This window comes from Hylobates moloch, unplaced genomic scaffold (genome assembly GCF_009828535.3).
Source record: "Hylobates moloch isolate HMO894 unplaced genomic scaffold, HMol_V3 SCAFFOLD_12, whole genome shotgun sequence".
NCBI classification, from domain to species: Eukaryota; Metazoa; Chordata; class Mammalia; order Primates; family Hylobatidae; genus Hylobates; species Hylobates moloch.
Window position 1 is genome coordinate 70,908,709 of NW_026652287.1, and position 16,602 is coordinate 70,925,310.

Here is a 16,602-nt window from a genome sequence, read left to right on the forward strand (position 1 = left end):
TAAATTTTCTCCAGTTTGGGTTGGATTTGTCATCGCTTGCGACAACATACTCCTCACCAATACATCTTCCATGACATGGCTGAATTCTGTTGATATGTACATAGACTAAGCCCATCCTTTGGGTAATCCACTACACAAATATAAAATTATAATTAAACCAATTTGTCTATTGAAAAAGTATCCAACAGTTATTTATCCACATCACACAGTAAATGCTACAAAATTTCTTTACTGTGGGAAAGCAATGAGAAAGCCGGACTTTCAAAGCCCTTCACATAATGTCTAGAGATTATCACTTTACGTATAAGATGAATCCAAAAGGTAGTCAACAGCAGAACAAAGCTGAGGTATGCCATAAACCCGAGTTTAGAATGTAATTAAAACCCATAGATATCACATGTTTTTGGCTTTAATAGCTTTCTAAGTCAAATACCTGATAAAAAGTATTTGCAAAGAATGTTCTGTGTCACAGAAACAATAGAATGTCTGTCTATGTGCTGATCTGGGTGAGTGGTGAGCAAGACAAGAAATTTTAGGATTCTAGGATCTCAAGGAGAGGATTGCAAGCCCCTGGAAACTCACCACCATCTTCCTATGTGCTCACAGAATGCTTCCTGCTTCCCTAAAAACTGCCACTGTATTCTCTCCTCCCTTCCCCCCTCCCTTCTTTTTCCCTTCTTTCCTTGCCTCCTTTCCTTCTCCTGCTGCTCCTCTGCCTCTTTCTTCTCCTCCATCTTCTCCTTTCCTTTATTTTTCTTACCCACGAGTCCATCTCACAGAGTAAATCATAATCTTCCCATTTCCATGCCCTTTCACTGATGTCAAAACCACCCCTTATATTCCCAAGCCTTACTAGTCTCCAGTTTGCTCAGATTCTGTCCAGGCTAGAACATTCTTCACTCAGCAGCCTATGCTGAACAGAAATGGCCTGTAGTTGCTACCATTCCACCATTTTCACTTGCACCTCTGGGTTCCCTCCTTCCTGGTGTTGTGGCCTTGTGTCTTGACAAATATCCTGAGGATCCAGTAACAAGAGCTATGGATTTTACAGCATAGTTTTATCTAAAGCGGTATTGTTTTCCTCTTACCATAGCACTGACCTTGAGGCATTCATATCTTCTCTACATTGTACTTGCACAGAAATCCTAATAACAGCTTCTTGAGTTCCGGAACATAGTTGGCATCATTTGGGATAAATATTCTAATTGTGCTGTACTCTCCTTGTAACAAATAAACTACAAATTTTCCTGACTACTAATAAAAGAAAAAAGAGGAAAAAAATTCATTTGCTGACAAATGCTCTTAGGAAATGCTTTGTGGTGGCAATTGGGAATCAGGAAGGGAGGAGAGACACAACTTTCATGTCCTTTTTAAAGGTAGCATTCTAAAACTCATTGTCAATGATAGTTGAAACAAGAAAGAAAAAAGTATTGGAGGAAAAATGCTTGATCCTTCCTTCCGAGCTAGGAAGTCTTAGAAGTTACACATAAATTTTAGAGGTTGAGTGTAGCTTTTCACCCTGGCTGGAAAAAAAAAATGCCTATAATTTCTCTAGTTCAAGATACTGATAGTCATGAACACGGTCTATTTGAGTATAAATTAAGTCTCAAAATAATTCTTAGTACCACTGCAATATCCCTCAAACAAGAAGGTCTGCATTGATATATATGTTTTATACACATGTACACATGATAAGCACAAACACACGTCAATTATTCCATTAAAGCCATTATGCTGCCCTAGAATATATCCCTTGCTTCCTGTATGCCCCATCCATACATCCATTTTCTGTATGGATCTTCAATTCAGCTGATATTTAATTGCATCACCCCTTTGCTTTTTGAGGAAGCTAAACATTATTGATTTATTTAAAAAATTACCCTGCCTCCCCGGTTTTGCTGCTAAATCATGATGTGCATAAGTAATCTAAGTGGATTACAGGAAACATTAGGACTGGCAATTGGCGTTGCCAGCTACCAAAGCCACAGCATGGTTAGAGGCTAGATCAAAAGAGGCTAGGGAAAGCTAATGCAGCAAAATTGCCTATTGCCTCTATGTAATCATCACCCAAAAGAAAAAGCACAGCTTCTTCATGAATCTCCAAACCACAAATAAGCTGAAAGTGAAATGACCTGCCAGAATTCCTCATTGTCCATAATATTAAATTAACTAGACAGTACATGACATTGTAAGATAGAACAAGCCTCTTGAACTGTAATTCACAGTGACTTTAAGAGTTGATGACTATGGGTATATGATGGTCACTAAGGAAATATCTCCCATGAGCCCTAGCATTAACAGGAGCATCTCCAGATACAGAGACATCATTAACATCATTTATCTTCACTGAATAGACAGAGTACATGACTTTCACCTTCAGAACATCTGCTACTCATGTAAATGCAGAAAACTTGTTCAAGTATTTCAGGATGCCAAGTGACCCACATATTTTCTCTTAACAAGAGTTCGTCTTGTGTTCTTAGCTTATGATTTTTATTGAATTATTGATATTTCCTTCCGGACATTTTCCAAGCAAAACAAGAGACTGTATTTCATTCGTCTCTATTTCTAGATATCCCAAGGGGAAACTAGATCATAATAAATACTCAGTGTATGCTAGTTGAAAACATTGACGAATGGAACTTTGATTCTCAATACTAAGTAAAGTATACTATATGTAGTAGGTTAAAAAAATAAAGAAAAAAAGAAGCTTATTAAACTACATTTGGTGCATAGAGAAGTTGCCAAAATGCAAACATGGTTTCATTGAATTATCTTGGCCTCACAAATCAACTCATTTGATTATATTTTGGAGCAGAGACGCAATAACAACCATTTAACTACTGATTTGTAGTTTCATTGTGGATCTTTCTATAATGATGTTAAACCAGAGAGTGACTATAGTCCAAATAGGGTGTCAACCTCAGTATGTATTTAAACTATGATAACCTGCACAATTTGGAAACCTCTGACCTGGGTTATACAAGCAAGGGAACTTTAAGAACATAAGCAATGGGATCATTATATTACTTTTATTAATAAAGAATGGTGCTTATTCAGTAACATCAGAAATGTTATCAATTACTCCCAACTCATTTTATTTGCTCCAGTGACAGAAAACTACTCTCCCTCTACCACACCTCTCCCTTTCAGTTGTCTCATTTATTGTAATTTGAGTTAAGTAGCCAGAGGATCTTCAATAAGTATTATTTATTTACATAGGCTGAGACTAAGGCCTATCCGCTTAAAACAGATTCTCACAGAAGGCAGGAGGCTCAGTATAAGATATAACCAACTATAATTATAAGGTCTTCCTAAAGTAATCTTTTATTCAAATATTTATTAAGCATCTACCATGTACCATGCATTCTGCTATGAGCAGAGGATACAGGCAAGTTTTCTGATTTCATAAGAGGAAGAAAACAGACGATAGTCAAGTAACAAACTAGAAGTATCACAGAATAAGTGCTGTGGTACATACCCATTGGGATTCATTGATAACTATTCACAATCAGTGTTTTTCTTTTTTCAAGCATCAATGACAGGAAAGCATCAACATCAGCCTCAGCATCAGTTTAACATACTACTTACCACCACAATTACATTTGCTGCTGGGATTGGGAGGTTTTCCACTTCAAGATCTTGACCATCCATGGCCAGCAGATTGAGAGACGGGTCATATGCAGGTCTAGGAAATGCTGAATTGACAATCTGGTGGCGTTTGCTTACTTGAGCTTCGGAAGAGGAATGGTAGCTATGTCTGTAGATTTTTTGTGGGGCTATATCCAGGCTCTTTTCAATGTCTTGTGAATGCTGATAAATGAATACCGGCTTCCCACTCTTCTTCTGATTAATTGCCAAAAAATGATCATTGTTTCCTGAAAAGCACCCTGAAAGAGGCAAGAAGCAGAAACAATATCAAAGACTCTATTCAGTAAGAGAGGTAGATATATCTGATGAAGAGACTTACCCTTTCTTGAGAGGCTTTAAGACTTGTGAGGGATTTAGGTTAGTCTCCATCTTTCTTTCTCTGCTTCATGATCCTCAACAAATAGTATACACCTGGTGGTAGGAAGGCCTCTAAGACTTTGGGTGGATAAAAGTGGGTGTACTTTGAAAAAGTTCTATTTTTCAGATATTCTGATGCCACTTTTACTAAGAAATTTCCTCCTTTATCTACACCCATAGTTTCAATATCAAGTTGGGCTTCTATTCCTGGATGTCCTGTCTGCTGCTGAAATTATAAATATTTTTATCATATTTAAGCTTTCCTTAAATATAAGTATTTCCTATAATTCTTATTTCATACTTATTGCTTGTATTACAATGAACAGTTTTCTTCACATTTACAGAGTATTTAAGCTCACTGAGGTAAGAAATCTGAGTGTACTTATTGTGGTAGCAACTTTCAGTAGTCCAAAAAATATCCATCGTCTCCTTACTTCTGTAAGTAATATGGCCATCTAGATAGAGACTACATTTCTCTCAGTCTTCCCTGCAACTAAGCATTGCCATTTGATCAAGTTATAGCTATCGGAATGTGAGTAAACAGATGTTAGCAGAGATGTGATATGGCCTTCCTTTCTACATTTCCTCCTTTGTGCTGGCTGAAATGCAGATTGTCTGGTAGGAGCATGAGGTAGAAACCATGTGTCAAAGATGGTAGAGCCCTAAGACAAAATATTCTGATCCCTGATGAAAGTGAAACTACCATACCAACCTCACAGTTCCCACTCCGCCTTTTTAGAGGAGAGAAAAATAATTTTCTATTGTTTTACCTGCTATTATTTTAAGTATCTTTATTAGAGCAATTGAATTTATTTAGTAACAAATACATTCATCTTTATTTATTCTGTTAGATAAATATTCATTGCATTGCATAATGGCTTCTCCTGTTTGCTACTGGCCACAGGAGGAAATAGATAATACATATGAATCAAAAAGAATATTACTAGGTCAAATACCAATTAGAAAAGCAAACATGAGATCTGTTATATAACATAGTCCCTAGCAGTGGTACCCCAGATATTCCCTGGAAATGCCTATGATAACAAGTGCTGTCCTTAGAAAATTACTTACCTCTTTTTTACAAGAATTCTTCTCCAATCTCCTATTATTTTTATCTTTTACTTCCCAAATCATGCAAGCGTCTGCACTTTGTTTTGTTTTTCTTGCAAATTTCAGCTATTTATATGCCCAAATTCAATAGCATTATCATGGCAGATCTAGTCCTCATGCTACTGGGCATTGTAAATTTCTCTATTTTCTCTTAGGTGAGAGACCCAAGTTCATTTATGCATACAATATACCTTTCCCAAAGCACAGAATCATCTCTAAATCAGTGGTATTAGAAAAGTAAACTAGGATGAAAGTAGTATATTATTTTATTTCTTAACCCCAAAGGAATCACTTCATTGTAGTGATATCAGATAGTTTTTCAGAGGGAAAGAAGAAAATTACTCTCCTTTCAGAAATGTAGAAACTCTTCTAGGACACTACAGTATTATTTAGTAAATTACTTTTTAGTAAAATACTAAATAAACACCTTGTGGTCAGAAAGTTCATATACATCTAAAACATTTTAGCACCATTTTCCATTAATAAAACAGTGATAAGAATAACAACATTGAAGCATCCTGTTCTGAATTCCATTATACTACATATGTTCTTAATGATAGCTTCATTTCCAAATCTGAGGAACTCATTTAATATGGAGAAATAAAATGTACAATTATTTAAAGGTCATCATTGTCCAATCATCATCTTTGGCAAACTATGGGTGGCTTGATTGTTTAAAAAAAGTTATGGTCGATTTAGCATGCTCAGAACTGAAGATGATGATTAATTTCCATTACTATTTCAGGATCCACATAAAATATAATTCAAGTGGTCTAAAAAGATAAAGCTACTGGTAACAGAAGATAATTCTCATACTGTCTATTACATCGTGGAATAAAGCACTTGGGCTAAGAAAATAACCTATCTTTATAACCCCACATGAAAGTTGAAGGGATATTGGTGAAACAGAGTTGCTGAAGATGCAAGACGTATATGTTGGTCACGCAAGGCTTGATGGAAAGCAAAGGCTGTAAAAACTAGCAATTCCTCTACTCTGGATTCTCTATAAATAGTAAATAAAAAGAAAAAAGCAGCTTAGAAGACTGGAGAAAGTAGATATCTTAAAAGAGGAGAAATAACTGACAAACTGAGTAAATTACACAAATATCTTCAATCTTTCTTTTTATATGTGATCAATCACACTAAGTCTTTTCAGAGCCACTTTATCTAAATAGAAAAGTCCAGTTAATAAAGGTGTGCTAAAATTGGCCTACCAAAAAAGGGACAAAATCTAAGTTGAAGCACAATTGAAATACAATGAAAATTTCCCAACCTTATCCACTTGTCTGTGTGAATGAACTTAGTCCTGCCTTGTTCCTGAGTGACGAGTTCTAAGTTAGCAGTGTAATATTAGGTGTCCTACCACAATCATTAGGTAAGAAAAAAAATGTCATAGTGCTGTCCTTAGATTCTCTGTATCAGAGCTACCTGGGACATGATGATACGGTTTCTTAGACCCCAGACTAGAACTACCAAAGCATAATCTCTACAGATGTAGCCTAGGAATCTGGATTTATAATAGAATTCTTATGTTCAAACTCTGATGTTTGAGGACCACTGACCTAGTGTCTGGAATTAGTTTTGTATTTTCTATCCTCAAATGCTACCTCTGTATTTCCTCCTTCACTTCAGCTTTATGAATATATTCAAGTAAAAATTTTGGAAAAGTGAAGATTGAGAAGCCAAGTTATCTATTAGTGAAGCCGGAATTCTAAAGCAGCCAACAATCGTAGCTCTTTTCCCTCTCTCTCCTATCAATACCTGACCCTGGACTCAGATGCAGGTGTAGAAGTGCAAGAAACTCACTTCAAATATAATGATATGGACACATTTAAAGTGAAAGAGTGAAAAAAAACATATCATGAAAACCTAATCAAAAGAAAGCTGGAGTGACTGTATTAACATCAATTCAGCATAAAGAAATTCCCAACGATAAAGAGGGACATTACATAATGATGGACATATGATGCAATGTACATAAGAATACATAATATTCCTAAACATATATGCATCAAAAATGAGCTTAAAATTCATGGAGCAAAGCTGACAAAAATGAAAGGAGAAATGGGAAAATTCACAATTATCACTGAAGATTTTAACTGTTCCCTCTCAATAGTAAGTAGAATGAGGAGACAGAAAAGAAGCAAAGGCAAGGTTGTAAAAGAACACCACCATCAACCAACTGGATTTAATAGGCGTTTATAGAACACACAACCCAAAACACCAGAATACACATCTTTTCATGTGCTTATGGGGTATTCATAAAGACAGATCATATACTGGGCCATAAAATAACACATGTTGAAAACTGAAATTATACAAAGTATACTCTTTGACCATGAAGGGGTTAAACTAGGAATCAGTAACAGAAAGAAAAGAAGAATATTTCCAAAATTTGGAAATTAAAAAAACACATTTCTAAATATCCATGGGCCAAAGAGAAAGTCACAAGACAAATTAGAACATATTTTGAACTGAACTAAAATAAAAATATAACATATCCTGAATGGTATTGTCTAGGTTTTCTTCTAGGGTGTTTATGGTTTTAGGTCTAACATGTAAGTCTTTAATCCACCTTGAATTAATTTTTGTATAAGGTGTAAGGAAGGGATCCAGTTTCAGCTTTCTACATATGGCTAGCCAGTTTTCCCAGCACTATTTATTAAATAGGGAATACTTTCCCCATTGCTTGTTTTTGTCAGGTTTGTCAAAGATCAGATAGTTGTAGATATGCGGCATTATTTCTGAGGGCTCTGTTCTATTCCATTGGTCTATATCTCTGTTTTGGTACCAGTACCATGCTGTTTTGGTTACTGTAGCCTTGTAGTATAGTTTGAAGTCAGGTAGCATGATGCCTCCAGCTTTGTTGTTGTGGCTTAGGATTGACTTGGCAATGAGGGAGGACTTCATGTCTAAAACACCAAAAGCAATGGCAACAGAAGCCAAAACTGACAAATGGGATCTAATTAAACTCAAGAGCTTCTGCACAGCAAAAGAAACCACCATCAGAGTGAACAGACAACCTACAGAATGGGAGAAAATTTTTGCAACCTACTCATCTGACAAAGGGCTAATATCCAGAATCTACAATGAACTCAAACAAATTTACAAGAAAAAAACAAACAACCCCATCAAAAAGTGGGCGAAGGATATGAACAGACACTTCTCAAAAGAAGACATTTATGCAGCCAAAAAAACACATGAAAAAATGCTCATCATCACTGGCCATCAGAGAAATGCAAATCAAAACCACAATGAGATACCATCTCATACCAGTTAGAATGGCCATCATTAAAAAGTCAGGAAACAACAGGTGCTGGAGAGGATGTGGAGAAATAGGAACACTTTTACACTGTTGGTGGGACTGTAAACTAGTTCAACCATTGTGGAAGTCAGTGTGGCGATTCCTCAGGGATCTAGAACTAGAAATACCATTTGACCCAGCCATCCCATTACTGGGTATATACCCAAAGGATTAGAAATCATGCTGCTATAAAGACACATGCACACGTATGTTTATTGCGGTACTATTCACAATAGCAAAGACTTGGAAGCAACCCAGATGTCCCACAATGACAGACTGGATTAAGAAAATGTGGCACATATACACCATGGAGTACTATGCAACCATGAAAAATGATGAGTTCATGTCCTTTGTAGGAACATGGATGAAGCTGGAAACCATCATTCTCTGCAAACTATCACCAGGACAAAAAACCAAACACCACATGTTCTCACTCATAGGTGGGAATTGAACAATGAGAACACATGGACACAGGAAGGGGAACATCACACACTGGGGACTGTTGTGGGGTGGGAGGAGGGGGAAGGGATAGCATTAGGAGATACACCTAATGCTAAATGATGAGTTAATGGGTGCAGCACACCAACATGGCACATGTATACATATGTAACAAGCTTGCACGTTGTGCACATGTATCCTAAAACTTAAAGTATAATAATAATAAAAGAGAATCCCTATGTAGAAACCTATGTAGATAACCTGAATTAAAGCAATTAGAGAAACCTAAAAACAAACAAACAAAAAAACCCAAAAAGCTAGCCTAGTAAATGAGTATAGGGATTATGAAGTTTTTGCTTGTCTTCAAATTTCTAATTCAAAGTGATACTTCTATAAATGTGAACCCAATGCATTAGTCAATATATGCACTTTAAAAAAGACACCTCTTTTATTTTAGTTGTTCTCTTATTTATATCGTTTTTCTACAGCTTATGTTTTTCTTTTCATCATCACTTAGTCTTTTAACTCCTTGATACACTTTATATAATTATTTTTACATATTATATATTCAATAAATATATATATTTTAAAAATCTTTAACCTATAAAAAAATATATATAACATGTCATGATTTGTGGGATGCAGTTGAAACAGTGCTTAGAGCAAAAAGTATACCATTAAATGGTCTCAAATCAAATGTCTCGAATCAAAAATATAAGCTTCCACTTTAAGAAACAAGAAAAAAAGCGTGAAATAAATGTAAAGAAATTAAAATGTTAAAAGTAGAAATCATTACATTGAAAATACAAAAAGAAGAGATAAAAATGAGTGAAACAAAAGCTAGTTATTTGAAAAGATTAGAAAAGTTGATAAAACTCTAGCAAGACTGACAAAGAAAGAGAGAAACACAAATTTCTAATATCAGAAATGAAAGGAGGGATATCATCACAGACTCAGCAAATGTAAAAATGTATAAAAAGGAAAATAACAATCATCTACACATAAATTCAACAATTTAGATAAAAAGATCAATTCCTTGAAAACCACAAACCACTGAAACGCACGAAAGATGAAATAAATAATCTAAATTGTGCTAAATTATAAAAGAAATGAAATTTCTACTTAAACCTTTTCTGAATAAAAATCTTCAGGACCAAATGGCATAATTGAAAATGTCTACCAAACATTTAAAGAAAAAGATAACATCAAATCTATATAATTTCTCCCAGAAAATAGAAGGGGGAATATTCACCAAAATCATTTGATGAAGCCAAAATTACCCTAATAACAAAAGCAGATAGAGACAATCCTAAAAAAACAACACTATAGACCAATATTGCTCCTGAACACAAATGTAAAAGTCCTCAACAAAATATTAGCAAATTGAATGCAGAAATATATAAAAAGACATATGCCACTACCAAATGGGGCTGATTTTCCTGGGAATGTAGGGCTGCTTCAATATTTGAAAAATAATCTACATAACCCACTCTATTGAGAGTCTAAAGAGGAAAAATAATAGTCATACTAATTGGTGGAAAAAACTATTTGACAAAATTCATGTCTATTCATAGTAAGAAAAAATTAAGTAACCTAGAAATAGAAGAGAATGTTCTCAACCTAATAAAAGGTACCTACACCAAACCCCACAGTAAACATTATGCTTAATAGTGAAAAATTGAATCCTCCCCTTCCAAGACGAGGACAAGGCACCCATACCATTGCTATATAACATTGTATTAAGAGTCCTAGTCAGTGCAATGAGACAAAGAAAAGGAGCAAAAGACATAAAACGGTTCTATTTGCAGATGACATCATTGTCTATATAAAAAATCCCAAGGAATTTACCAAAATCTTCCTAGAACTGACAGGTCAGTTTAGCAAGGTCACAAAATACAAAAGCAACCTACAAAACTAAATGGCATTTGTATAAGTTAGTAATGTATAATTGAAAACTAAAAGTAAAAAAAAAACAAAAAAAAACTGACCCCAAAATAAAATACTTAGGTATAAATCTAACAGAACATGTGCAATATATATATATACTGAAAACTATAAAATGTTGAACAAAAATCAGAGATGACCTAAACAACAAATATACTATGTTCATGAATTAGAAGACTCTACATAATGAAGATGTCAATCATCTCCAATTACAATAAAATATCACTAGAATTTTCTGTAGATATACATATGCTGATTCTAAAATTTACAAAGGCAAAATAAATAGAAAACTAAAACAATTTTGAAAAAATAATAAAGTTAAAAAATACTGCTCAATTCTAAAACTTACTATAAAGCTAGTCATTGAGGTAGGGTAGTGTTGGCAAAGAAATAGACAGCTCAATGGTGCAAAATAGAGATTTCATGCTGAAGCATGAAATTAGATTCATATATCACACCATATACAAAAATGAATTAAAGATTTCCACATAAAATCCAAAACAATAAAACTACTAGAAGAAAAGATAGGCAAAAACCTCCACAACATTAGTCTGGGCAATGATTTTTTAAAAATATGACCCCAAAAACACAGGCAACTAAAGCAAAAACAGACAAATGGGATTGTATCAAACTAAAAAGCTTCTGCACAGGAAAGGAAACAATTAACGAAGTCAAGTGATAACCCACAGAATGGGAGAAAATATTTGCAAATCACACATCTGATAATCAAAAATACATAAGGAACTCAAACAATACCAAAAAAATTAACCTAGTTAAAAAATGGGCAAAAGATTTGAACAGATATTTCTGAAAAGACGACTTACAAATTTCCAATAGGTAAATGAAAATATGCTCAGCATCACTAACCATTAGGAAAATGCAAATTAAAGCCACAATCAGGTAACACCACATACCTGTTAGAATGGGTTTATCAAAAAAGATGAAAGCTAAGTGTTGGCCAGGATGGGAAGAAAGGGGAACTCTTGCACATTGTTGGTAGGAATGTAAATAAGTACAGGTGATTTCTTTTCCAAAATGCTTGGGACCAGATATGTTTTGAATTTTGGATTTTTTTGGATTTCAGAATATTTGCAGAATATATACTAATTGAGCATCCCTGATGAAAAGGCCCAAAATTCAAAATACTCCAACAAGCATTTCCTTTGAGCATCATGTTGGTATGCAAAAATTTTCTATTTTAGAGAATTTAGGGTTTTGAATTTTTGAATTAGGGATCCTCAACCTGTACAGTCATTATGGGAAATGGTATGGCGGTTCCTCAAAAAAACTGAAAATAGAACTACCATATGTTCCAGCAATCCCAATTCTGGGTGTATATCTCTCCCAGATTAAAATGAATTGTCAAAGGGATGTCTGCACTCCCACGTTCACTGAAGCATTATTCACAATAGCCAAGATATGAAAATAACCTAAGTGCCCATCAATAGACGAATGGGTAAAAGAGCATGGTACTGCTATAAAAATAGGCACATAGACCAATGGAACAGAATACAGAACTTGGAAATAAACCCAACTACTTACAGCCAAATGATCTTCGATAAAGCAAACAAAAATATAAAGTGGGGAAAGAATATCCTTTGCAAAAAGTGGTACTGGGATAATTGGCTAGCCACATGTAGAAGAATGAAACTGGATCCTCATCTCTCATTTTATACAAAAATCAACTCAAGATGGATTAAGGACTTAGATCTGAGACCTAAAACTCTAAAACTCCTAGAATATTGGAAAAACCCTTCTAGATATCATCTTAGGCAAGGATTTTATGGCCAATAACCCAAAAGCAAATGCAATAAAAACAAAGATAAATAGCTGGGACTTATTAATTATTAATTAATTTAATTAAGCTTTTGCATGGCAAAAGAACAGCAGAGTAAACAGATAACCCACAGAGTGGGAGAAAATCTTCACAATCTATTCTATTTTTAGTTTTTTAAGGAGCCTCTATACCATTTCCCATAATACATCTGACAAAGGACTAATATTAAGAATCTATACAAACTCAAACAAATCAGCAAGAACAAAACAAACAATCCCATAAAAAAGTGGGCTAAGACATGCATAGATAATTCTCAAAAGAAGGTACACAAATGGCCAACCAACATATGAAAAAATGCTCAACCTCACTAATGATTAGGGAAATGCAAATCACAACCACAATGCAGTACCACCTTACTCCTGCAAGAATGGCCATAATCAAAAAATCAGAAAACAGTAGATGTTGGCATGGATGCAGTGATCAGGGAACACTTTTACACTGCTGGTGGGAATGTAAACTAGTACTGCCACTATGGATAACAGTGTGGAGATCCTTAAAGAACTAAAAGTAGAACTACTGTTTGATTCAGCAATCCCACTACTGGGTATCCACTCAGAGGAAAAGAAGTCGTTATACGAAAAAGATACTTGCAAACACACGTTTATAGCAGCACAATTCGCAATTGCAAAACCGTGGAACCAACCCAAATGCCTGTCAATCAACGAGTGGGTAAAGAGACTGAGATCTATATCTATATGAGATACTGAGATATATAATATATATATGTCTATATATATGTATAGCTATATCTATATATACACACAATGGAATACTACTCAGCTATAAGAAGGAATGAATTAATGGCATTCGCAGCAACCTGGATGGTATTGGAGACTGTTATTCTAAGTGAAGTAACTTCAGGAATGGAAAACCAAACATCATGTGTTCTCACTGATATGTGGGAGCTAAGCTACGAGGATGCAAAGCCATAAGAATGATACAATGGACTTTGGGGACCAGGGAGAAGAGTGGGAGGGGGACAAGGGATAAAAGCCTAACAAATAGGGTGCAGTACATACTGCTTGGGTGATGAGTGCACTAAAAATCTCACGAATCAGCACTAAAGAACTTACCCACTAACCAAACACCCCCTGTACCCCCAGTAACCTATGGGAAAAAAGAGAAAAGGTAGCATGTACATATAATGTAATACTATTCAGTCTTATAAAAAGAAGGAAATCCTAACCTTTGTGACAACATGGATAAACCCAGAGGACATTAAGCTGAGTGAAATAAGGTGGGCACAGAAAGACAAATATCATATGATCTCACTTATATGTGGAATCTAGAAAAGTAGAGAGTAGAATGATGGTTACCAAAGGCTGGGACAGGGAATGAGGAGTTGTTGGTTAAAGGATGTAAAGTTTAGGAAGATAGGCAGGAAAAATAAATTTTGAGATCTATTGCACAGCAGAGTGACTATAGTCAATAATTTATTGTGTATTTCAAAATATCAAAGCATAAATTTGAAATGTCTCATCACAAAAATGCTAAACAAGTGAGGTGATAAATATGTTAATTGTCTTAATTTAATCATTCTACCCTGTATACATATATAAAAACATCACATTTTACCCCATACGTATAATTATGATCTGTCAATTAAAAATAATGTAAATCAAAAATAACTGCTAAATAAAATTTAAAAAATGAATTCAGAGAAAGTATTACCATTTGATTTTTGATAAAGGTGAACAATAAAGGACAGTCTTTTCAAAATTACATTTAAAGTATTAGACATCCATATATAACAAAATGAACATTTACCTAAACTTCACACCTTATATAAAATTAACTAAAAAGGTTCATATATCTAAATGTGTAATGTACAAACTACAGAACTTTCAGAAGAAAACATAGAATAAAATCTTTATTACCTAAGGTTAGGCAAAGGTTTCTTAGACATGACATCAAAATCACAATCCACAGAGAAAAAGATAATCTGGATGGCATCAGAATGAAAAGAAATTTGCTCTGTGAAAGATACTGTTAAGAAAGGGAGAAAGCTAGCTAGAGAGTGGGAGAAAAATAATTACAAATCACATATCCAACAAAAGGTTTGTAACTGGAATGTATAAAGAACTCTCAAAACTCAACAATTAGAAAACAAACCAGTTTAAAAATGGGCTAAAGACTTGAACACTGTATTAAAGAGCATACATGAATAGCAAATTAGCAAATGAAAATATGTCCGTTTCTATTAGCCAATAGGAAAATGCATATTAAAAATTGTGATATGATATTAGAATTGCTAAAATGAAACGTACTAATAATACTAGGGAGGATCTGGAGCAACTGGAAGTCTCAGACCTTGCAGGTGAGAGTGCAAAATGGCAAAGGCACTCTGGAAAATGGTTTGACAGTTTTTGTAAAGTTAAACACATACTTACCATATGATATAGCAATTTCACTTCTACATTCTTACTCTAGAGAAATAAAAATGTATATTCCCACAAATGTCTGTAAACAAATTTTATTAGCAAGTCTATTCATAATTGCCCCCAAATGGAAACAACTCAAATGTCCTTCAATGAGTGGATAAACTATGATACATCTAAACAATGTAATACCACTCATCAGTAAAAAGAAATGGGCTATTGATCCACACAACTTGAATACAAAAGGCATTGAGTGAAAGAAGCCAGTCTCAAAAAGTCACTATATTTTTCCATTATATGACATTCTCAAAAGACAGAAAAATATAGTTAAGAAATACAGATCAGTGGTTATTTGGGTGTAGGAGTTGGAGACAAAAAGATAGTAGGAAGTTTTTTGTGGTGAGCGAACTGTTCTGTATCCAGATTGTGGTTGTGATGACATGAATCTATACATGTGTGAAAATTCATAGAACTACATACCAAAAAAGTCAATAGGTTATACTATATTATGTTTTGTAAGCTACTTTTTTCAAGCATAACTATACCAAACATCTTTTCTCATCGCTAAATTTAAGTCTTTTTCATAAGAAATATCATCAATGAATTTACATGTTGGGAAGGGACAGAAAGCTAAATTTAACTGAAATGAGGACTGAGTAGGAGATAAAGTAGAAACAAAATAAGTGGAAAAATCAAGTTTAGGTGGAATAAGAGAGTGACTATGTGTTACCAGGAAGGAAAGATAGGGTTGAGGGATGTGTTTTTGGTTTCTTTTTAAGAAAGTAGATTTCGGCACATTTAATCCTCAAGGAGAAGGAGCCAGCTGAAAGGAGTGATCAGATATAAGAGAAAGCAGCTGGAATAATTAGTAGACTGAACTCACCCAGAAGATAGGAGGAGAGAGGACTCAGAGTACAGGCAGAGGAATGAGCCTTGGATTTGAGGAAGGTATTTATTTCATTATACGTAGAGGGGAGGGAGATTAGGGATGTTAACGGGTTTGGTGTTGGAAGTTGAGAAAATTATCTTTTGATGGTGTCTATATTTTCTGTGTAGAAGATGACGAAGTCATCTCATAAGACAGTGAAGACTAGGGATGAAAGATGGAAGGTTTCAGGAGAATGGAGAGGAATTGAAAGAGTTATTGTAAAGAAAGTTGATATGAAATATGTGGTAGGACTTCTTGTCTTCATTGAGAGTTCAGTGACAGTTTTCCCTACCTGTGAGGGATAGAGTGTCTCTTACAGAATGTTTAGTAAGTAGCTTGTCAAAGATACTAATCTACATTTAAAATAAAAGAACTTTTATCAAAAAACAACATTTACATGAAAATAACCAGTGAGATTTGATGGTCATAAAATTGCACAATTGAAATTTCATTCTGGGTATGACCTTGGTAGCCTCTGGAGAGATCTTTAACAAAGGAAAGAGAAATGAATGAAATTACAATGTTTAGTTAGAGTACATTATGATTCATTATTTCAAATTCAGTGTTGGTTATTCCTGAATGCATAAAGTAGAACAGCCTTGTATACACTCTCTCAGAATAAATCCTTGCATTGCAAGTACTTAAGTCAATGTCA

The 16,602-nt window shown here is 34.5% G+C and overlaps 1 protein-coding gene across 2 annotated transcripts in view; it reads right to left on the reverse strand.

Annotated features, from left to right (window-relative positions):
* The window catches only part of PTPRR (protein tyrosine phosphatase receptor type R), a 271,414-nt gene that overhangs the window by 239,893 nt on the left and 14,919 nt on the right, over positions 1-16,602 (reverse strand). For both annotated transcript variants that reach the window (XM_032170734.2, XM_032170735.2), the window contains exon 2: positions 3,592-3,890. In XM_032170734.2, coding sequence (XP_032026625.1) covers positions 3,592-3,890 — 299 coding nt within the window. The remainder of the gene's footprint in view (positions 1-3,591; positions 3,891-16,602) is intronic.